Source organism: Varanus komodoensis, unplaced genomic scaffold, assembly GCF_004798865.1.
Source record: "Varanus komodoensis strain SLA01 unplaced genomic scaffold, ASM479886v1 scaffold8, whole genome shotgun sequence".
NCBI classification, from domain to species: domain Eukaryota; kingdom Metazoa; phylum Chordata; class Lepidosauria; order Squamata; family Varanidae; genus Varanus; species Varanus komodoensis.
This window is the reverse complement of record NW_025336481.1, coordinates 30,979,918-31,004,351: the sequence shown is the minus strand read 5'-3', so window position 1 is coordinate 31,004,351 and position 24,434 is coordinate 30,979,918. Positions and strand designations below refer to the sequence as shown.

The window sequence follows — 24,434 nt, the reverse complement described above, 5'->3', positions numbered from 1 at the left end:
TGTTGGTCATGAAGTCGTGTCCGACCCATCACGACCCCATGAACAACATTCCGGCTTACCACAAATGGGAGACGAGAAAGAAAAATCTACCACTATAGCTCTACTTCATTCCTTTTCTTTAGAAAGCCTACACGTGTCACAAGCCAAGTAGCCCTGAAGTTACCGAACCATGAATAAAACTGGAAGGGGGTCCTACAAGAACTTACAAACAAAGTTTGAAGCCTGGAACCTATATTATGATCTGCCCCTTTTTGCTTTCTGTCCTCATCCAAGCAACCATGTGTGTGAGGTTAGACACTGCCTCTCCCTTGAACATCTCTGCTTATTAGATTGCGTGAGTGAGTGACAGCCTATTTCCTTCCCTTGTAGAATGTTTTGGAGAATGACAGAAGTAGCAGAAGGAGCCTCTTGCTGTTGCTTTCCATTGCCAATGCATCATAACTAGGAGAGAAGATTTAACTTCTCTCTCCAACACTCTAGCAAGCACAGAGAGCTTGAAAAAAATGGGGAGACGCTTAAGCTACAGCTGAAATAAGAAAAGCAACAATATGCATTTCCCTCATTTCTTATTCACACCTCTGTGAGAATCAGACCAGAGTCTAACCTCTGTTCCAAACCCTCGGTGCCTGGATACAGGCTTGCAGATGCCTAGAAGAAAAGGAGTACCTTTACAATGTGCATATGGCATGGTCATTACATACTCCTCTCCTCTGTTTAGGAACATCAGTCGCCCTTCACCATCCAGAATGGCAGATAATGAATTTCCTGAAACACAATGATATTGGAGATTCAAAAAGTAAAGAAAAGATTCAACAGTCTGGATAATCTCCTTACAGGAAATTTTGTGTATTGCAGAGAATAATAATTGTAAAAAGAACATTATTATATTACATATTTAATAATGGAAATATAAAATAATGGAAAAACTTTTCTCATTAACTCATTAAGGTTTTATTATTTTTTCTATACACATTTATTCCACAAAGATACTGAAAAGGAATGCTTTGAAGAACATACCATAAAACTTGGATTTGGCCAAAATATTACCACTGAGGCAAAATCCATCTTTTCGGTTGCTCACATAAAAGGCAGATATTGGAGGGTGATGAGATACCTGAAGAAAGAAACAGATCAGGTGACCTACTGTGAAAATCAGTGGAAACAAGTAAATGGTGCAGAATTATAATTAGAAATCTTCCATTTTGTCCCCCTTGCTATTTAATATTAACATGAAACCGCTGGGAGAGGTCACCAGGAGGTTTGAGAGGTACCCAGCTGTACCTCTCTTTTTCAACTGATCCAGGTGAGGCAGTGGCTGTACTGAATCAGTGCCTGGCCAAGGTAATGGGCTGAATGAGGGCCAATAAACTGAAACTCAATCCAGATAAGACGGAGGTTTTGTTGGTGGGTGATTCAAGCTCCTGGGTAGGTGACTTGGGCCTTGCCCTGGACGGGACTGCACTCCCTCTAAAGGACAGGGTCCGCAGCTTGGGAGTGCTCCTTGACTGGGAGCTGTCCTTGGAAGCTCAAGTGACAGCGGTGGCAAGGAGCGCTTTCCTTCAGCTTCAGCTAATCCATCAGTTGCGTCCCTACCTGGAGGAAGAGTGCCTAGCAACAGTAACACATGCATTGGTTACTTCCCGGTTGGATTTCTGTAATGCGCTTTACGTGGGGCTGTCCTTGAAGACAGTCCAGATACTTCAGATGGTGTAAAACAGAGCTGCCAGGATGCTGTCAGGGACTGGGCATTATTCTCATATAACCCCAGTCCTCTATCAGCTCCACTGGCTTCCCATCGAAGTCCAGGCTCAATTCAAGGTTCTGGCTATTACCTATAAAGTCCTAAATGGCTTGGGACCGGGATACCTAAAGGAACGCCATCTTCCCTATTTGCCGTCCCGCCCCCGCAGCAGAAGCCCTCCTCTGGGAACCCTCAGTGAAAGATATTAGGAGACAGAGTACCCAGAGGAGGGCCTTCTCTGCAGTGGCGCCCCGTCTATGGAATGCGCTCCCCAGAGAGGTCCGCCTGGTGCCGTCATTATTATGTTTTTCGGCACCAGGTTAAGACCTTTTTATTTAATCAATATTTTAATAAGTTTTAATATTGAATTTTATCATCATATTTTAATTGCAGCCAGAGTGGGTCGTTAATTAATTTATGTTATGTTAGGTATTTGTATTTTATTTGTGTAAGCTGTCCTGAAGCTCTTGCAAAGGACAGCATACAGATATCTTAAATAGATAGACAGACAGTTTTCCTGAGTTGTAGATAAATCCAGCCAGGATACAAATGCACCTACATCACCTCAGAATTTCAGGTCGCAGGTGTATTACTAGACTGGCCTTCTATTGTTTGTTTGTTTGCTATTTTGGCTTTCATTTAGTAATCCACTCATTGTATCAACTAATAGTCTGCTGGAGAGAAGCCACCAAAGCTTGGAATATTCAGAGGAATCTTTATTAGAGCCTAGAAAATTTGAGGAAAAATGTTATATGGTATTCCTAATTAGAGTGAGAAATAAAAACACATCATAGTGAAATATAAAAACCAGTTGTTCTCAAACTGCACTCATCAGTTCTCAATGTGCAGATTGTTCGTGTCCTGCGGTAGCCCACATAGGTTCTCAGATTATCAAACTTTGCCAAAGTTGTTCTTAAAGATCATGGGCTATCAAGATCACCCGAACATATCTGAAAGAACAGTCTCAATCTCTCAGGCTGACCGAGAGAAAGCAATATCCACAAAGCTACATGCAATGCCTTCAAAATGAATGTCATCAGTAATAAGATTTCTGTATCTTGAACAGTGATGGTTCTTTGGAAAAGCACATTTGATAGCATCTCAAGTTTGAGGAGTCCTCTGCCATAAAAATGGCAGTCCTGTATACATTTACTGTTGGTCTTCACTGAACCTCAGAGGGACAACTACTCTATCTGGGCTGTGTGCAAAAGCATTTCCCAGGTGACTGGAAAACTTCTGTATGCATACAATTTCCCGGGAAGCAGGACATGCATCCTCTCATTAACTCCAGGCACCCTGGCTGATAAGAAAAGCCCAAGCATATTTCTCTTCTGCTCTCTCCACTAGAACTAGAGGGATAAAGAAGTGCATAAGATATGTAGCCAGTCTTTGAACTGGGGAATTGTTGTAGCAGTTAGATTTTCTTATGAGAACTTTGGCATAATTCACTACAACTTTTGCTACTTCAATAGTCTTTATTTGGCTACTTTTGGTTCAGAAGCAGGGCTTGAAAGAAATAGCCTTACAAATTATTACCATTTGGAGAAGGAAATGGCATCCTTTTCATGGCAAAAGGATGAAATTCTAGCAGCACAACAATTCAAGTATACATATCTCTCAAGTGATCCCACCCCACCCTTGTTCTTATAAAAACTTGGCCCTTGGATACAGGAGCTGATATATCATTCACTTATTATGAGTGGAATCAATAAGACTTGGCATACTGAGTCACTCATCTCTGATATTTCTACTAACTTATGGAAGAACCCAAACCTAATATAACGATTACTTTAAACCCTCTGACATTCCTGGGCTGGAATAGGACAAAAAAACCAAACAAAACAAAACTCGCTACACTTCAGTATTTTGCTAGCATTATAGTGAGGGTTTCTTGGCCAAGCTGCTTGATTTGGATACTTCGTAAACAAATGTGAAGAAATGCTGGTATTACCTGTTCAGCTATATAGTAAGTCTTGCTATTTGTCCTTGGATGAACCCACAAACACCGGAAGGTCTCACCAAGTATAGGATTGTAGGGTTTTTTAAGTCCCTGAAAAAAATGGCAGCATTTTAAACATAGAGAAAGTGATTCAAGAGGAGGGGGGTATATCTTCTCCCACACACACATTTTTCTGCCAAAATTCCATCCTCCTCCGCATTGGGTTAATATTCTTTTAAAGTCTTCATTATAAAATAAAAGGTTTTGATCTTTTTTAATTCCCCTCATGGGCAGAGTGGGAGAGGAAAAGTGTCAGTTCATCCCAGGAACAATGGAAGTGGTTTAAATGCCCCCTTCTGGAATTGCACCGTACGGATCCCAATTGGACTACATACACTTACACTGACATAAAAATGTAATGTGCTTATAAAAAAGGAGGCCAAGGAAGAGAATTATTCATTTTAAAAAGACAAACTATATTTTCCACAAGCATACACATTTTAAAAAATAGGTTTTTCTCTGATACTGACAAATAAGAGATGTGTGCACCGCTTTCTTCCAAAATACAGCAATTCCCAACCCTCTTTTTTGCCTATTTTCCTTCAGCTTGGCAGAAAATAAATACATGCTACTTGCTTGCTTTCAAAATCATTCTTGACTAGCTTTTTTCAAAATCATTACCTAAACCATCAAACCTCATGATTTATGTGTGTTCTTTAAAATTCAGTAGTTTTGACTTGAGTATATGTGGAATGTATTTTCTATTGAAATGGATTTGTGAGTGTGTGTTAAAGTTTGGTTTTATTTCGTGGTTGTACAATGCTACATTCATTTTTAAAGAATCTATCTATAGTCAAATTGTTTTTAAAGTTGCTGGGTTTTTTGGTCACAGTGGCCATATTAATTCATTTTAAAGCATTCGGATTTTGTGAATTTTTAACCTTAAACCAAACTATGGTTTATTTAAGTCCAAACCCTTGATATTGCCAACAAGCTGTGGCAAAATGGGCACCCACAGACACTATGTAAAAATGGTACATGTGAGCATATGGCATAACACTACTGGTAAATTAAGCTAAGGGCAGCTTAATGTCATGTGAATAAGGTGAGTGCCTACAATATCTGAAACGAAAACCTTTGGCCACCACTTCATCATCCATTTGGAATTATATGCAGACCCACTGAGTCACATATGTCTACATTAGGATTATGCAAGGAATATGTTCGGTGGTGGGAATTGGTCTGTTTCCTTGGGCTCACTCCCCCAGACTCCAGTCCATTTTGCAGCAGCTCTGAGTCCAAGTTCTTGGCAAGCACTCCGTGCATTTTTGGGCACTCACCAGCAATTGAGCCCTATGTACTTTGATTGAGAGTCTGACTATCTGCTGATGTAAGGGTGTAATTTGAATCCAAATGACTGCCAAAGCAGAGTGCCTATTGCTCAACATTAACTTTGCAAGGAACTATGATTTAAGATTTCTTAATGCTGGGTCACAAGGAAGATTTTAACTGAGGAAGCAATATTTTAAAAATTCAAATATGTAAAAGAGGTTTGTATACTTCACTTGTGTGATATTATTGACCCCATGGCTGTTTGTGATGGTGGGAAAAGTGAGCAATTTTTCTATTATGAAAGTAGACTCAATACTTATTTTTCATTCATGTTGCACAAGAAATGGAAAAAGTAGAATCAGATTTAAACATCTCTAAATATGAACATCTCTAAAGATTGTGTGGGACCACTTTGTTGACTAGGGATAATGGGAGATGTGGACCAAAACACCTGCAAGGTTGGAAAGAGGTGACCTAGGAGCTTTGTGTTATCAGTTGTCCCAACAGAGGCAGAACTTACCCCAAAAGCTTTAAGATTAAAAACAGTGAGTGGGATGCTGAAATGCCAATTGGCAATTCACAACATAGTTGAGGAATACGTGGAGTATGGAGTTGTAAATGCTGGGACTGAAGTTTTATGAATTGTTTCAGCATTTGAAACATTTGGCCTGAAAACAGTGATCAAGAGTTAAGCAAGGTGTTACCTTTGGTTTTTTGTAGAATCCTGACAAATACCACTTCACAACTTGTTTCAAACGCTTGTAAGCATTCTCTTCAAGTGCAGCTCTAGAAAAAAGATCAACCATGTTTATTATGAACTTTTAAATTTAACATTGATAAATCTTTGTTTCAATCAATGGAGCATGACATATATGACTTTAACTTCCATACAGTCTTCAAATACACTTGTCAGGACATGAACAGAAAATTTAAATCAAACTTAAGCTTTAAATCAAACTAGCACGCAGCTACAGTAAAACAGATTGCTTATCTCTAACTAGAGTTTTAAAATGTTCTTGTGCAGTCAGACATGCAGGAAATATCTACAGCTAAATCCAAGAATTCTATGCTCCTACCTGTCCCCATAAAGGGATGGATGCTTTACAGCTTTTAGCACCTCAAGGGATGGAACAAGCTCATTTCTTTCATGCACAAATAGGAAATAAAACACTTGCAGTGGATGAAGTAGACAGGCTATGTGACTGCAGAGATAATCATTCAAAATGTTCCAATTACAGGTAAGCACACTCTTTGTGTGGATATACATATGGGAGACTATGGTTGGAGAGTTGGTCTACCTGAAGAAGATGGCTGGTGTTTGCAGAAAGTATAAAATACAACTCTACTAGCAACAACAGCTTAAGCCCTCCTACCAGATCATAACTATTTTGAAGTGTCAATAATTGTGCCTGATAACTTCTCTGCAAGGTTACAAGATTAGGTCCTCTACCCAAAAAGTCAGAGAACAAGCCTCCTGGTTAAAGCACCCAGGAAAAAACAGACAACCCTTCTCAGAGTTACAATACACTTAGCTAGAATGGACATAGGGCTGGAAAGGTACCGAAATGAGGAGTGGCTCGTTGGCTATAGAACCTTACTGTCACAGGGTAAATTAGCTTCCCCCGTGTGGAGGGGTAATTCCAGAATTGCAATCTAGGCAACAAACCTAAAGAAGAGTATCTATTCCAATTAGGTTCATACATCTTGTGTTCAATCCAGGAACTGCTTGAGGAGTATCAGTAGGAAGTGAAAGAGCTGCAGTTATTCTCATGAAATGTCTTCTAATCACTATTTAGACTCAAAATGATAATCCTTGGGATGATTCCAGGGACTAGAAGGGCTGATGCAGTGCCTCTCAGCTGCAGATATGAACTGATTAAACTCATGTGGTTTATATTGAACAAAGGAAGAATGAACCCGATCTCCCTCTCAGAACACTAACATAAGTTTCTGTGTTTTCTGGTATCTCAGAAACTGCTGTAACTTTTGAAAGAACAGGTCAGGTAAAACAACAGTTCCAGATGTTGGTGTTGGACTTGGAGGAAGTCTGAGAAGCCTGAGTCAGAACAGCTGGCAAGAAAACAGCTATTACAACTCAAATGCATGTTGAAACAATTTTTTCTAGACAATGATCCAGCTGAAACCACTATAAAATCAGATACTTGTGTGGAGATAGGACATAGCCAGTTCTGAGAATTAGGAGTTTGATCCAGAGTTTTGTCCTTGAAATCCCAATCTTTGGTTTCTTTTGCAGTTGCTGATGACTTAGAAACAAGACCTATGAAACTGGCCTTTCGACTGCTTCAAGAGAGAATGAACATGAAGAAAGTGAAGCTAAGACATAGCATAAAGCTGACCAATGCATACTCAATTAAAAAAACCCTGCTGGCAGTGAATATAAGAATCAATCTGGTGCGTATTTCCATATCTAAGCAGAAGGAAATCTATTCTGCACTAAGAAAATCAAACTATAAAAGGTGGGCTTCTGAAGTATTCTACTTAAATATCAGAATGTTTTATTTGCAAAGTCTAGTGTGCTGATGTCTGAATTCCATATCTCATATAACACACAATACTCCAAAAATCTCTTTCATATTCTCAAAAACTGCCAAAAAGCTTCTCAACATTTCAGACATTTTTGAAATGCGTATCTGAAATTTACATTTTATCACAATATTGAGATTTTCCTGGCAAGAAATTTTAAAGACACAAGTCAGCTTTAAGACAACCTCCTTGCTACTCAGAGAAAGTCCAACAGCATAAGCAAGTTTAGACTGATCACTGTTCAATCATTCATCTTTTCTTTAAAATGTGTTTGCAGGTTTTTCAAACAAAATACTGAAACACTATGCCAAGGTAGTTTTTACTGAAGTGGAATAAAATCAACTCACTCTGATAAAAAGTCTGCATGGTAGTAGTAATCAGAAAGTTTGTCCAAGAAAGAGCGTGTTTCCAAGATAAATGTAGGTAGCACAACTTTGGAGAGATCCATTCCTGGCCGTACTTGTTTCAACAGTGTCCAGATCAAACTCTTGTTTTCTTCTGAAACAGTTTCTGTTTGGGAAGCTTCTCCAGCCTGCAACAAATGGGAAGGAAAATAGAGGAAAAGTAGGATGCCAACTGAGAAGGTATGTTGGACTGAGGCACAGTTGCCCAAACCGTGCCTACACTATCTGTTCTTTGATGTAGGGATAATTTAAACAGACTGCATGGCTCCAAAGACAAATCTGCAAGTGTACTTGCCTCATATACTGAATGTTTATTATATGGGATTGCAGACAACAAAACTGGAGGAAAAACTCCAACTGATGAAGCTTTGGCGTTGGGAAACTAACCAGTTTCTCTCTGCTGCAGAATATTTAAAAAAACAAAACAAAATCCTGAAGTTGCCAGCCTGACTAATGTACTCTTAGAAAAAATGGTCTGCCTAAACTCTAGTTATTAGACCAAGGCTGAAGACTGTAGATACCCCACACTAACACTACAACTTCTGATTTTCCCCACTTAACTGTCCCTGGCAATATTGTGCAAGCTTGTTTCAATTGTGGTTCTAGGTTAATCTCTGTCCATTTCCATGTCAGGTCAGGTGAAATAGTTCAGTGCCAGATTTGGCTATCAGCATTTTGATTCCTCAAGCTCTTTTTAGCACTGCATCAACTCCAACCAGGTACACTTTTAACAGTTTCTTTTGCTTTTTATTGTCTTCACTTCCTTAGATATCCCCTAAACATTAACTGACCACATGATTTTAAAACTGGCCTATAGCTATTGCAGCAGTAGACATCAAGAATGTAGTTAGAAGGGCAAAAATATTTTATAATATAATACAAGTACTAATCAGCTGACACTGTCAGGCTTTCCTTGAGTTCCTTCTCATAAAAAGAGGTGATGGTGATGATGATGATGATGATGATGATTTTTACCTCCCCAAGTTCTTCATGAACTTCTTCTAAATAGGTTGTTTCCTTGACATGATCAGGTTCAGGGTCAATGTATGAGTCATCTTGTCGCTCTGAGGTGTCAGTGTCACTTTCTCCCAAGCCATCATTATCTGACTCATCACGATCATGATCATTTTCCCTGTCTGATTTATCAGAATACATATCTGGATCTTTAAAATGATGTCTTTCAATTTCACCATCATTTAACCTTATAAAATAAAAAAGAGATGGGTTTCAGTGGTAAGGTTTTTTGCCTTTCCTTTATGCATCTTTATTTAATAAACTGCAGCACACCATAATATATACAACTAAGGATTTTTAAAGCTGTCATTGCAGTAAACATCAGACACAATGAAGTCAAGTTCATATATATTTCAGTCTCAATAAATTTTGTTTAGAGATTTAAGAACATTTTTAAGAATTTAGCAATACTTAAATCTGGTAATTTAGCGTACATTTTAAATTATGCAGCTTTGCTTCTGAATCTCTTGATAGCACTATTACTTTATAATCTTCTATTTGAATAACTTCGCAAATAAAAAGAGCTGCAAATTTATTTTCCACAATCAAAACTGTTTTTCTTTTTAAGATTTATAGCATACCTTATCCCATGGATGCAGGGGAAATTGACCATTGTTCTAGACTGGGATGTTTATAATTCATTTACATTCACATTTATTGTATGACTACTCACACATATCCAGATATGCAAAAGTAGCAATTTAATTAAGAATGTGCTTAATTCATCAGTTAACATTGGAGAAAGAAGTTTTGTTTTAAAATACAATATTTCATACAAAATAAACCAATTTTACAGAGATTCACTTCATTTAAAGAAATCACTCTGTTAATTTATCTTTGATTTGAATGTTACATTCATAGTGCGGGCTTTTTAGCAGTTCAAGTCATTGATAAGCATGTATTATGACACAGAGTTAATTCAGCTAATCATCACTCTCTAGGTTTGTTACTGCTACAACTGAACTGAATGAAATAGAACAGCAAAAGGAGGTGAGTGTTTGTATGTCAATTGTTTCTATATGTAGTCACCTAGTAAAGTGCTAGCAAAACAATAGTGAATTTGCTTCATACTCTGAGGCACACTTATTTTCCTTGCTCTTTAAAGATCTATTTGTTGTTAACATTTGTATACCACTTGTCAGTCAGATTGCAAAAAAGACTAAAACTATTAAGACGTAAATATAAAAATCTAACAGGCAGCTTAAAATGGTCAGCCAGGTTAAGACTATATCCAACATGCTGAAGGAAAACAAAAACAAAAACAACTGCCAGGATCCTAAACATCCATAAGGTATCAGGTGAGCCTCTCTCAGGAGAGTATTCTGCAGCTAGGGTTCCACTACTGAAAATGCCACCTCACTGACAGTGATCAACCTTACTTCACATGGTTGGTATACACAGAAGGGGTCATCTACAGAACATTTTCATAGGCAGGTATTGCCTTATGGAGACAGGCAGTTTTCAAGCACCTAGTCTTAAGCCACAATGGGCTTTTAAAGGCTAAAAAAAGCCTTTTGAACTGAGGCCAGAAATGGACTGGGAAGGGACCATTTCATTTCATATAGCAGAGGAATGGATTGCAGCACCCACTTGCAATTAGTGATCTAGCAGCTATACTGCAGTCAGTGATCTAGCGCTGACTGCAGCCTCCAAACAAACTTTAAACACATGAGAAAAACTCAGGGATTTTTAGTTTAGAAAAAAAGACAAGTATGGTGTGGAGAGACAAGAGAGGGGTAGGTTTCTTGACTCTACCACTTACCCTTTATACTAGTTCCTGGCAGCTTCTAATAAAGCTAAATGTTGGGAAATTCAGGACAGGCAAAAGAAGTACCTCTTCATGAACTGGACAGTCATGAGGCCAAGAGGCACTCTAAAGAAGTAAAGATGGCAGATACCTGGGGCCTCAGCAGGGCTAGTATGTTGAGCTTTTAAAAGAGAGAAAAAAATGCTTTTTAAGCAAGGGGTGGGGAGAGAGGGAGAAGGACAGAAAGTGAGTTTTATCCTGCTAGTGTTCGGGGCCTGAGAGGTCTGCCCCGAAATAGTCCTACTGTCCTTGTCCTACCACTGTCCTTTCTCCCTTCTTCCCACAGCTAACTATAAAGATAGTGGAGAACCAGAAGCAATTTCCTGGAAAACAATTCAAATGTATATTTGGTTGACTTACGGGAAGCTTTCACTACTATGGACGTTGTTTGCACGGAGTAGGCCATAGAAAGACACATGTGCATTGTCTGTTAAGTTCAGTTCATGCTCTTTACCTTCTCTGATCATTGTACGCTTGAGCAAACTTGAGCATTTCAGAGCCAGCTCCAGTGCATCCATCCAACACCTACCTAAAGATAAATATATGCTTTAGTAGTATCCTTCAAATCATTGATTTTACAATTGGAAGAGTGTTCTAGATGATCTGTATTTCAGAAGTTTGTAAGTTTAAACCACTGAACTAAGTTTCTACTTTATCTCATCTCAAACACAGAAAATATTTGGGGTTCTGAATAACTATCACAACATGTAAATTTTATGTCTTGTTTACATGCACGTCCCATTTATTTTAACAAGATGTATTTCTATGTTAAGTGTGCTTAGGATTAGATTGCTAGCTTCTGATATACTGAAATACAAGGCAAAGGACACTGAATGTATAAACATGCCTTCTCTATCTCTTAATATATGTTTCAAACTTCAGCATCTCAAACCTTTACATATTTGTGAACCAGACTTAGACCAGTGCTTGGAGAAGACCCAATCAATGGGTCAAATTAGTCATGAGTAACTATTTAGTCATAGCAAATTAGTCATGAGCAAGTCCCAATAATTTCAAAAGGTCTAATTCTAAGTATGACTAAATCTGGATTCAACTCAATATTTTACATCTAAGACCTTAACAATGTTCTATTAAGCTATTTGCAAGCAACATTTATAAAACTGGCAAAATTCAGAAGCCTACCTGAAAATCTGTAATTCCAGCCTCCACATAACCGCTTTCTTCTCAGAGGCAGCCCCTCTAGCGTAACTAGCCTTGGTGGGCTTAAATGTTATGAAAATCTGGACTGTTTCCCCCTGAGATAGCTTAATTGTGGATTGTGACCCTTTTTCCCCTGCGGTGGAGGGCAGGACAAGTTCCATTGGAGCAAAGCTCAGGGAACCAAGATTCAAGGTGGATGCCAGGAAGTACTTCCAGTCGGTTAGGACCCCTAGGGTATGGAATACGTTTCCACGGGAGGTGGTTGAAGCCCCATCAGTGAGGGTATTTAAGGATAGGCTGGACATACACATGCCAGAACTGTGACAGACACTCCATGAAGTGTCTAAGATGGATTTTGGAATTACCATCAGTGGCTTAGCTTCCCCTACACTGACTGAGAACCCTTGCATGCTGCTTTTTATCCTATTTTTGGAGATCCTTTTTCAGAGTCTCCAGGCATAGGTGCTAACAGCTCTTCAGAGTACCTGAGTGGCACAATGGAGTGGCTGTCATCAGTTTGTTATACTTTTTTAAAAAACAGGTGTGCCTAAACTTTGTATATATTTTTCATTTTTGCAGCATTACCTTGATAATGCCCTGGATAATGTCTCCATAAAGTACAAGAGGTCCTACCCATGAACACTTACAGAGCAAGGGTACAATTTGCTTTGCTTCTCCGACAGCTGCCAAATGAGAAGAAAAGCTACAAGGGAATCTTTGCTGACTAACTTTGATGTGTGTATAACACTTTTTTTTACATAAAAAGGGAACATATGCAGATTTCATGACTACAGATGTCTCCGTCAAAAAAAGAAAAAAAAAAGCCCTATCAAAGCCCCCATTCTAAAAGCTTTTGACAGCTTTCAAAACTGTGTTCCCATAAATGGGGGATTAACACTCTTCCTCCTTCCTAAGCATCTGAAGTTTCAAGAAAAGGTAGGAAAGTTGGAGGACACTGAGAACAGTCAGACCCAATCCAAACAAGCAAACAAACAAAAACTAGAGGATCTCACTGGAAAGGAGGAGATAACCACACACACTCCGTCAATAATGATTCCTTGCTGTCTGACAGCAGACAAATGGGAAGCTAAACAAATTAACCCATTTGTAGCCTTGCTCTGTAAATGTTCATTGATGGTGCCTCCTGTACTTTGACAGGAAACAGCATCCAAATGAGAGAGCACATAAAGAGTTGTGTACATGCACACCTCAAAAACACACCTTTTTTAACAAGACATCAAAAATATCTGCATAAATCTTGGATGCAAAAACCAAGGACATCTGCTCCAATGTGTTGCTTGTGCACTTTGAAGGAGCCTGCAGTGGCTGTCACTCTGGGTATTCAAGAACAGAAATCTTGCAAGGGGAATGGGTAACAGTGTAAAAAAGGCCATGGTGAACACAAAAAGGTATTGTGGTCACAGTGGGGAGAAGAGACCAGATAAATCCTGCTGTGGGGTCCCCTGGAATACCTGCAAGAGAACTGAGGGGAAATGCAGGGAGGAGCCCACAGTGTAACCAGGGAATCATAGGATGTTTCACAAGTAACCTGCAATGAATAGCTTATTCACGGGATGTGTTGCCATGTCATGCAAACTCTCTCACTGTGAGTTGTTTTTCATGAACCCAGCACCCTGAGAACTCATGGCTGATTGGTGGAGTGTTCAGGGTGCCTTGTTTCAGGGTAGTGTAGCTTGTCATGATGTTCAAACATTGCAGAACAACTTCATAGTGAATTGTTGGGGATATCTGTATACTGAGCTAAATTGCAGCAATCTTTTTTAAAACTAGAGATATGACTAAATTCTAAAAGGTAACAAAAAGCTTGAGCATGTGTTTTTAAGTTAATATAGCAACATAATTGGAATATGGTTAAAAATATAATTCTGTGCAAAACATATTTCCTTTGCATCTTATACAAGAAAAAATTGGAAAAGTCTATTAATATTGTGCTTGCCACTTGCAGTGTTTTAAGTAGGTTTGTTTTTTATTTCTGCTACCTAATAAATCAAGAGCACCTATTTAACAGATGTATACTGCAATCCTATGCTCACTTACCTTAAAGTAAACTCCACTGAATTCAATGGGGCTTACTTCAGAGTAGATATACCTAGGATTGTGCTGTAAAAAACTTACTGTTCACACTAGATATAAGTTATTCTGTTTTTAAGTTCCATTAATCAATAACATGCATTTCAAAAACAATGAATTCTCTAAGAATTCTAACAAACTGATCTCAAAAAACACAAATTATTTACCATCTGATTCTGAAGCTGCTCGGATGATCAAGTAACTGCTGGGCAATGGCTGTGTTATAGAGCCAACAGCTTCACCCTTAGGTCCCTTTATTTCAAAATACAAAAAAAAAAACCCACCTCAGATGCCAAAAGTTTTAGAGTAATATGAGTTCAACTTTTTCTAACCAAGGAAAATAAGGAGATTCTCTGTCAGCTTTGTTATGTTATCTTTCACAAGAAGCTACTCTTCTGAATAAATTCACTAACAGCTCTGATCTCTGAAATTTTGGTGGCATTGGGAACTCGGAGTACACTTTCAGTTTGGGGGTAGGAAAAAAAAGAAGAGGAAGATAGAATACATTTAAGTAGAACAGGCAGCTGACAAGGAAGAAAGGATTCACAACACCATCTGTACGCTTTTTTTCTTGCAATCACTGTGAGGAAACTAGGAGATAGTTCAATTACAAGATTTGTCCAAACCAGACTGAAGAGCTAGAAAAAATCTGATTTTCATGTAATTCCAGATGCATGTAGCCAAATGTGTGGATGGGCAAAGAGAGAACCACAATGCAGTGTAGCAGGACCCCCATATCTACTGGTTCAGTTACTGTGTTTTCACTTAACCACAGCTGACCTTGGTCCAAAAGAGAAACCATAATGCTTCCTTTAGGTGAAAATTCTTGATTTAACAGGGAAAGAAAAAAAAAAGTGTGCTGAGGTCACTTGGATGTAAGTAGGAATGAATCTTCTATCGGTGAAAATGTGAACAAAGAAATGTATATATACAATATATAGTGTTCCTTATTATCTGCAGCTTCAGGCATTACTGAGGGACTTGGAATATATTCCCATGGATATAGAGATCCTGCTGTATTTAGGAAAAAAGAACTGTAACATACAATTTTGTTAAATTCATAACATGTAAAAGCAGCTCTGGAAGTAGAGTATTGACAGACCATCACTGACTTTGCAATAATGCAGATATGCTTTCATCTGTCCAATATGGGGGGAAGCACTGAATTTCTCTTGCAAATCAGAAATAGTGAATTATGGAGTAATCTTAGTTTGGTGAAAAGCCTAAAACAACAGCACTGTTTACTTCCTTTGTACTCTTTACCTGCCTCCTATTGCTACAACAAAGTCTCTAGCTTTATTACAGGTCTGAATAGTACAGGTCAGGTCTGCCACTTTCAACTTTTCTGGACTGAGTGTTGAAAGCAACTGAACATAAATCAGACAAGGGGTAGCTGAGCTAGACCAGTCTATGACAAATGAAAGCACTTTAAGATTATTAATATTTAACAATGCAGAAAGGTTTAGGATATCATTGGTGTAATGTTCTATTCAACACCACCTGCATTAAGACGACATATTCACTTACCTTAACAGCCCAGATAGACTGCTCCAAAGGATGGAAAAGTTTGAAACAAAATCCATCCTTTTTTGAAGGCCGCTCAATGAGTTCACAAGCGTTCAGAAGCACTGTTCCCACCCACTGGCCATTTTTAGGAGTTTTGTAAATAAGCAGTACTCCTGGTTTCAACACACACCAAAGTTTGGTCCAGCTTTTCAGTGTACCACGAATCTTAATTAAAAAAAAGGAAAGCTTTTAATTAATTATAGTTTTAAGTATATTTCAGTCATTCTCTCCAGAGGCAGAGATGGTTACTCACAATATGTACAACCTTTTTTATATCATAGAATTGAAAAGGTGTCTTTCTAAATATTATCCACATCTCATATGATCACACAGAGAACACATCCTACTGTCTGCATACTGTTTCTTAATAAAGACTGAGTTACTAAAGGATATTTAATGTAAGTTACAGGGGGGTTTTTTCTCCAAAATAAAGTTACTTTTGCACAGCAAAACCCTTCACATACCTACTCAGACATACTCCCCACACCAAGTTCAGTGAGCCTTACTCTGAGGTAAATTGCTATAGGATTGCATCCTAAACTATAATATAATATATGTGCACTAAAATGAGATCCAGTGTGGTGCAGTATTAAGAGTGCTCAGCTGGGACTTGGGGGACCCAGGTTCTACTCCCCAGCTAAGTCATGCTAAGCTAGCTGGATGACTTTGGGTCAGTCACAGACATTTGGCCCAATCTACCTCACAGGGTTGTTGTCAAGAGGACAAGATTGAGAAGAAGATTGAGAGGAGGAGAATTGTGTGTATGAGTTCCTTGAAAGGAAAATAGTGGGATATAAGAAATAAAAAATAATGGATAGAGGATTTAATGAAGCTTTCAATTTTTGAACAGCTGGTCTTTAGGTGTAATTTAAAAATAGATAAATATATGGAAATTTGGGGTACCTTTTGGAAGTGTATGCCACCTTTACAAATAGTTTGCAACATATATGATATATAGGGATATATAATACATATGAAAGTAGTGTTATGGATAATACTAAAGTTTATGTAAGAGAACGGCAATACTTTGATTTTATTGACTTTTTTTTACTTCACTCCTGTGGTTTAGGTTTTGTTTTGTTTTCCTGGCTTGCTATTGCATTGATCATGTGAGACATGTATATTTTATTAATCAGTGTGAGATCCATTGAAATGCAAGGGACACTTGCACTGATCAGTTTAGATTTTTTGACACCTATATTATTTCTACAATGCCTTTTTGGTGGAACTAATGAAACTCCCACAAGTTCCCCAAGTTTTATTCCTGTGCCTATTCAATGAAGTTCAGGAGAGACAGAGTTTACAAGAAGGAACCCACTTAAAATAGAGGCACATTAATGGCCTTCAGTTTTCAATTGCTAGAGGAATATCTCATAATTCACTTTTCATACAAAGGGATCACCAACGTAATTAGTCACTCCAGACAGGTGTAGCCATGGCAACCCCATTATAGGTATCTTCCCTTGGTTCTCTATGCATCAAGTACTTAAACTCTTGGATAGAATTAATAGATTCCCAGCTAATGGTAAACAGCAGCAACCAAGTAGGATTAAAACTATTTTCTATTTTGGTAGATAAATATTTTGGTATTTGACAGCAGCTACAACTTTTACTCATATTACCGTTTCTGACCTTAAGCCAGTCAGCCATAACAATCACTGATGGGTCTGTAATTGTGCTAAGTAATTCTTTTGTGGCTCTTTTCTTTTCTTCCCTGTAATTTTTCTTTTGAACCTGTACAGATTGAATACATAATAAACCAAGTAAGCAACATAAGTTGATAGAAATAAATTTATGAATCAACTAAACTTCCAAAATTCAAAGGTTATCTTCAACCAGGAATGCAACATGCCTAGCTCAGTTTATAAAAGTACAAGAGAAAATAGCAGTTTTAAGAGAACTATTTGTCTAACATAAATATTGCCATTATTTAATATTTTATCAGTGCTGGTTCGAGGACTGGGGGTGAGGGTGGGGGGCTTGGACTCAACAGCCTGAATGGGCTTCCCCAACTTTGAAGAGATAGGAGTGAGCAACTTGTGGCCCTTAAGATGTTTCAGCACACAGCTCCTATCATTCCTCACCTTTAGGGATTCTGGCTGGGGCTGTCAGGATATCTAGACAGCCACAAGTTGCGCATATCTGCAGTAAACCTCTGCCTGAGCTATACCACTTCAGATTGCAGCTATGTGCTCCCATTATGGAATGCTCCTGCATAAGAAATCCACAGCTCACTCACAAGCTTAAAAACTCAGTAATAACTAGGCCTTTATAAATAATAACAAAAAATAGTAGTGTCACGTATTTTCCACACAGCAGAACTAGAGGACTGTGTTCAGATTACACAAACATGCTGCATTTTAGAGATATAGTGTGGCTGGTAAAAATTATTCTGGAGGGAAATGACATTGGCTAAAGTAGCAGCGGCATCATCCTAATATTTCTTCAAAGCTCTTGTGTATCTCATATTTAGCTTCTGAACCCACTAGAAGGTTTCATACTATATAATCCCATGAGCCTAGAAAGTGTACTGTTTTGGAAAACAACTCACCTTAAGAGACTCCTTCTTTGTGAGTTTGGTAGCTGAAGAGGTGCTGGAGGAAGTGGTAGTAATGTCTTTCTCTGATCCATTATAAAGCTTAGATTCTGACTGAAAATAAACATCATACAATGATGAAGAAATTATACCAGCTGTCTTTCAGGTGTAGAAACATTAGTTAAGTGAAGCACAGACACCAGGAACTTTTTCTAGATTTCGAAGTTTAATTAAATGATATACTAGCACTATCTAAAATAAATAATTAAATAACCACTTGCTTTCTCCAACATCATACTTCCACAGACCCATAACTTTCCACGTAAGTGCCATTACACTGAAAATAATTCTTTTATTAAATTGGAGTTTTCATTCACAGTAAGGCAATATGCTGCTCTGGCAACACATTATATAGAAATTGTCTTGAAGTCTAAATTTTTCTGATTTGCCCAGTAATAGGGAAAGGAAGGAAGATACTGACAAATGAAACCTGTGACCTTGCAGAACTATTCTGGCAGTCCATCACTCAACAAGTTATGGTAACTAAGTTAACACATTAGGAACCTCACAATAAACATCTACTACTGACTAAAAATAAAGTCCGAATAAGGTACACAGCATTTGTTTCTTTGTAGATCAAAATATAAATCTGATTGATAAGACTCAGTTAATAATAATAATCTATTCAGGAGACAACTAAGTCTTCTGAGTGGATTTAGTTTTTCCTCAAAAGCTCTGTTACTAAGTTTCAAAAACTTTTCTATTTTCAATTCAATTCATGCTCCAATTCATGCTTGTTCATGGCTATACAGGGATGCACAAGCTGCTGCTTCGGAGGAATCCAAGAAGATTTTCCAGTGTAGCATTGAACAGTTAGGGGATGTTTCTGTTTAGAAACTAAGCAATACTGTATGTATGTAAAAATTTTCCTAAATGCTTTTCAAGACTGGAGCTAAATGGCACAACTGCACCTAAAATGTCAGCAAGTATAAGAAATGAGTACATTTAAGTTACATTAAAGTCAGTTTATAACAATTAAACATTTAAAAGCAATTTTGTTTCATCTGTTTAGGAGTAAATGTACACATTTTAGAGTATTTGCAAGAGGGCCATTTCCAAACGTTTCAGCTGGAAGACTCAAACAAGTGACTGTGATCATTCTATTGATAGGTACTGCCTCTTTTCTGCTTTGCTTCTGGGAAACCACTTCCATGTGGATGGATTTCCATATCCTAGCAGTAATGCAGATAATCATCAATCACATAAAGTACCAATATTTTTGGTTTCCTTTCTGTGGAAGAATCATAAGTAATTATGGAGATAAAATACTGGTGTGGAAAGTTAAGAAAATAATTCAAGCAATCCACACAGTTACTACCCGCATGTATTACCAAAGCTACATTAAGCCCAGACCACATTAAAGCAATTTTCTAGCAGAAGTCAGCATGTCCATGCTAATTTGTACATAAATGCAGCTGCGCGAATTCCTCCATAAACCAGAAAGTCACTGAATTGCAGGTGATTAAGCACAAAGTGGCAAAAAACTGCATTAGTTCAAGTAGATTTTAGTAAGTTTTATGCAATAAATATATGTATTACATACTCATTAAAAATAAGACAAAGTTACTGTCCTAAACCAAGCATATGTCAGTAAAAGTATCTTCAAAATGTAACAAATGCTGCCCACTTATGAATGGTACATAATTTATTTCTTTCCTTTGTATTTATATGGCAAGTTTGGATAATGAAAAATGAAATATTCATAGGCTTGGACCCAGACTTAGTCATACTTAGGTTAAACCTGTTGATTTCAATGGGTAAATACTAAGTATGGTGAAATATGGATCCAACTCAGGAGTTTATTTTCCTGTTCAGGTAGCATGAAGGAGGAGGTATTTTTCCCAATATTTTGCATAGTCTATTCTGGCAGGAACAAATATGTGAGATTATATCAAATAATCATTTATTTATTTATTTATTTAAAACATTTCTATGCCACCCCCATTGCAACAAAGCCTCAGGGCGGCTCACAAAGAATACATAAAAACATACATAAATAATTATAACAATTTAAAAGAAAACACCAACATTTAAAACCCCCCGGTGCATTCCCGGCTAAAAATTTTAAAATCCTAATTAATACAATAATTTAGCAATTAAAATAAGTTTTACATAAAAAGGTCTTAGCCTGTCTCCGAAAAACAAATAATGACGGCGCTAGGCGGACCTCTCTGGGGAGCGCATTCCATAGATGGGGTGCCACCACAGAGAAAGCCCTCCTCCGGGTACTCACCCTCCTAATATCATTCACAGAGAATTCCCAAAGAAGGGCATCCGTTGCTGATCTCAAGGGGCGGGAGGGCATATATGCGCGCAAGCGTTCCTTTACATATCCAGGTCCCAAGCCGTTTAGGGCTTTATAGGTCATAACCAACACCTTGAATTGGGCCCAGACTTCAATCGGGAGCCAGTGGAGCTGACGGAGAACTGGGGTTATATGAGAAGAATGCCCAGTCCCCGTCAGCAACCTGGCAGCTCTATTCTGCACCAATTGAAGTATCTGGACCGTCTTCAAGGGTAGCCCCACGTAGAGCGCGTTACAGAAATCTAATCAGGAAGTTACCAACGCGTGTGTCACTGTCACCAGGCAGTCGTTCTCCAGGAAGGGATGCAGCTGATGTATCAGCCGAAGCTGAAGGAAGGCGCTCCTCGCCACCGCCGTCACCTGAGCTTCTAGAGACAGCTCAGGGTCGAGGAACACTCCTAAGCTGCGAACCCTGTCCCTCAGAGGGAGTGCAACCCCATTTAGGACAAGGCCCAAGTCCCCCATCCCGAGGCCCGAGCCACCCACCAACAGGACCTCCGTCTTGTCTGGATTGAGCTTCAGTTTATTGGCCCTCATCCAGCCCATTACCTCGGCCAGGCACCGGTTCAGCACAGCCACTGCCTCGACTGGATTGGTGGAAAATGAGAGGTAGAGCTGAGTATCATCAGCGTACTGGTGATTCTGCAGCCCACACCTCCTGATGACCTCTCCCAGCGGTTTCATGTAGATGTTAAATAGCAAAGGGGACAAAATGGACCCCTGCGGAACTCCATGGCATAACTGCCATGGCACAGAGCCATAGTCCCCCAGCACCACCTTCTGAAAATTGGCCATTGACATAGGAGCGGAACCACTGCCATGTGGTGCGTCCAACTCCCAATCCCGCCAGCCTATTCAGAAGGATACCATGGTCGATGGTATCGAAAGCCTCTGAGAGGTCCAGGAGAACTAACAGGGACGCACTTCCCCGTCTCTCTCCCTGCACAGGTCATCGTACAGGGTGAGCAAGGCAGATTCAGTGCCATACCCGGGTCTGAAGCCGGACTGAAATGGGTCCAGAGAATCAGTTTCATCCAAGAGTGCTTGGAGTAGTCCCGCCACCACCCGCTCTAGCACCTTGCCCAGGAACGGGATGTTGGCCACCGGTCTACAATTGGCGGCCACCTCTGGATCCAGGGATGCATCATAGAGTGCATATGTGTATATACATAAGACAATAACTGCATTCATCCATTTCACTGCAAAACTGAAACTTGGATGTCAGTTACATATGGAAGAAACTACTTTCCTCCTTTTGACACTTGATGTATACAGAGTCTTCTAGTTTCTACAATTGTTCTCTTTAAAGTAATGCACAATACACACAAAAATTGCTGTATATGTCCATTGTCCAGGATATCTGCAAAACTCTCCTCCAGCACCATGTTTTGAACACATCAATTTTCTTCCTGTCAGTTTTCTTCACTGTCCAGCTTTTACAACCATACATTGTGATTGGGAGCTCAGAACACATTTTAAGCTTACTGAAATCCTACAAGAGTGAAACTTCAAGAAAAATTAATGTATAAGTCAATAATGACTACACGGTGAGTTTGAACAAATTTAAGCTTTTTAGTCCTTAATACTAAATGTTACCGAAACTTATTATTTCAAACATACTGATTTTTTGCTGTCTACCAAGCAATAACACAGAGACCTTACAAATGTATCACCAAATCCATCATACTTTATGTTTTGACAAAAGATAGTGCAACACTCAAGAGAGGGTAACCTATCCTAGAGTTTAACATTGAAATTATCATCATGCTACTACTTACCCTGCTTTGTTTAAAAATGTGATATTTTATTTATTTATTTATTTATTTGGAGTTTTGGTATGCCGTCCCATTTGCATAAGCCTTAGCCTGACAATCCAGTGTACTGGATAATAGTTTATCGTTCTTCATCATCATATGCCTCAGGATTCATTTGAAAGATGCAATTAAACTTAATTTAAGCTTCTGTATAGTCTAAAGTTCCTGATGCTCCCTAATCTAAGCTAAGCAAGGTCAGGTCTGGTTCGACTTTGGATGGATGATGTGTGTATGAGATTCTATGATTTTTGTTTTAAACTGCCCATAGCTGAAGCTAGAAAGGATGATGCTGATGCTGATGGGTGTTTCTTGACATACTAAATATATACCTATATATACTGTATCTATAGCACATTGATAGTTTAAAAATGTGTATTGTCAATTCAGTATTGAATCAGTAGCTCTGGACAATATTATATTCACTGGAACAAGGTACCTAAACTCACTCAGGTATTGCAAACTGTATTATTTTAATGTTTAAGTGGTTAATCCACTTACCTTGCTTTTTGACATTGACTGTGGAGAATCATCTTTACTTTGTGATGCATCATCTTTTCCTCTGTCAAAACCTTAAAAAGAATAATTGCAACAATTCAGTGTATTCCATATTCCACCAAGGACAAAAAAATCCTAACTATATTAAGAATACTTATTTAGAATACAGAACCATTAAATTCTGACTAAATATATTTAGGATTGGGATGACTACATCAACACTGTGATGTAAACATCTCACTGTTCACCAAAGAGCAGCACAATGTTTAGGAAAAAACTACAAAATATTTATTAAATGCATATGTCTATACCGCCCAATGGCCAACGTTTTCTAATCTTATGCTTGCACCTGGTGCCCTACAAATGTCAAAAACTGGCATAAATGGTAGTTATCAATGGCATAAATCAATGTCATAAATGGTAGTTATCAGAGGTACTACCCGGTTCGAATGATCAAATCTTGTCCTACAAAGCTAGGATATGCATGTGCTTTATGTAACTGTATACAACCCCTTTTGGTTCTCCACTTCTGCAAGTAGCAAAAGGAACAAGGATCTTGTAATTAATCTTTACTTCCAATTACATCCAAACCAGAAACTATGGTTAACAGATTCAAGCAAGCCATGATTCTTTAGCCAGCTATGCTTTAACATCAGCTTCTGAATCTTGCCTTACCTAGATGCGATCAATTATGGTCCCCAGTTCAGATATAATGGGAAGCTGTAGTTAATTGGAATATCCTCGTTTGTTTTGCCACTCACATGGGAATGCATACACGTATATGAAGTTCTTACATACTGTAGCCTATTCAAGTAAAAATTGATCATCTGAACATGGCTATTTTGAATAAAAAATATCCAATTGCTAGTGGAACACAATCAGTAATGACATGTGGGCATGCTTGGGCACCTGCCAAAGGTCCACATCCCAACAATGGCATATGAGGAGTTGCTCCCCCTCCTCCTCTCTATTGCTACTGGCTTGTTTGCCTGCCTCTTTCTCTCCTTCCTTTTGCTCTGGCCGAGATAACAGCAATGGTTAGAAAGAAAGAAACATAACATTGCTAACTTGCTCAGTAGCTCTCTGCCTGTCAAAAAAACAAAAACAAAAACAAAAACAAAAAACGGTAAAAGCAATAGCTGTCTGCCTGTCAAGTAAAAGCAATGTCAAGAAAGAGGAATAGAAGCAACAGAAGCTATTGATAGTGATGGTGAGAAGCAAGACTCATTGAGAGAGGGGGACCACTGAAGATGTCTTGTCTATGGCCCTTCAAAAACCTGAAGCAGGAACTTCATGTTGCATGTTTAAGTGTGTAGATAAGTAAAGGGAGTTTAAATCCAAAGGAAATTTGATGGCATGGACCCAACACACAAACAACTTTTTTAAAAATAGCAAAATATATCACTTTGAATTCAACATACATAATTAACAAAAAGGAAGCTCGTTCTGTGATGGTTAAAAAGGAAGAAAAAATAAACATAGTTTTAGTTACTTATACGCTCTTGTTTAGATCATTTCAAAAAGGTTATGCCTGCATGCTCACATGTTTGCAAGGGTTCCTCCAGCTTAGAGCCACACAAACAGAATGCCTCCTCATTAGAGAAGAATATGAGACCAAATAAGAA

The 24,434-nt window shown here is 38.5% G+C and overlaps 1 protein-coding gene across 9 annotated transcripts in view; it reads right to left on the bottom strand.

Annotated features, from left to right (window-relative positions):
* Positions 1–24,434, bottom strand: part of OSBPL8 (oxysterol binding protein like 8) — a 92,152-nt gene that overhangs the window by 14,632 nt on the left and 53,086 nt on the right. For 8 of the 9 annotated variants that reach the window (XM_044454815.1, XM_044454814.1, XM_044454819.1 and 5 more), the window contains 12 exons: positions 22,813–22,883; positions 18,151–18,249; positions 17,232–17,333; positions 15,561–15,764; positions 14,201–14,285; positions 11,142–11,310; positions 8,936–9,161; positions 7,904–8,088; positions 5,717–5,798; positions 3,693–3,791; positions 1,018–1,114; positions 667–765 (listed from right to left, as the gene is read on the bottom strand). In XM_044454815.1, coding sequence (XP_044310750.1) covers positions 667–765; positions 1,018–1,114; positions 3,693–3,791; positions 5,717–5,798; positions 7,904–8,088; positions 8,936–9,161; positions 11,142–11,310; positions 14,201–14,285; positions 15,561–15,764; positions 17,232–17,333; positions 18,151–18,249; positions 22,813–22,883 — 1,518 coding nt within the window. Of the gene's footprint in view, positions 1–666; positions 766–1,017; positions 1,115–3,692; positions 3,792–5,716; positions 5,799–7,903; positions 8,089–8,935; positions 9,162–11,141; positions 11,311–14,200; positions 14,286–15,560; positions 15,765–17,231; positions 17,334–18,150; positions 18,250–22,812; positions 22,884–24,434 lie in introns of those variants that run through there. The other variant, XM_044454822.1, reaches the window with a different exon arrangement.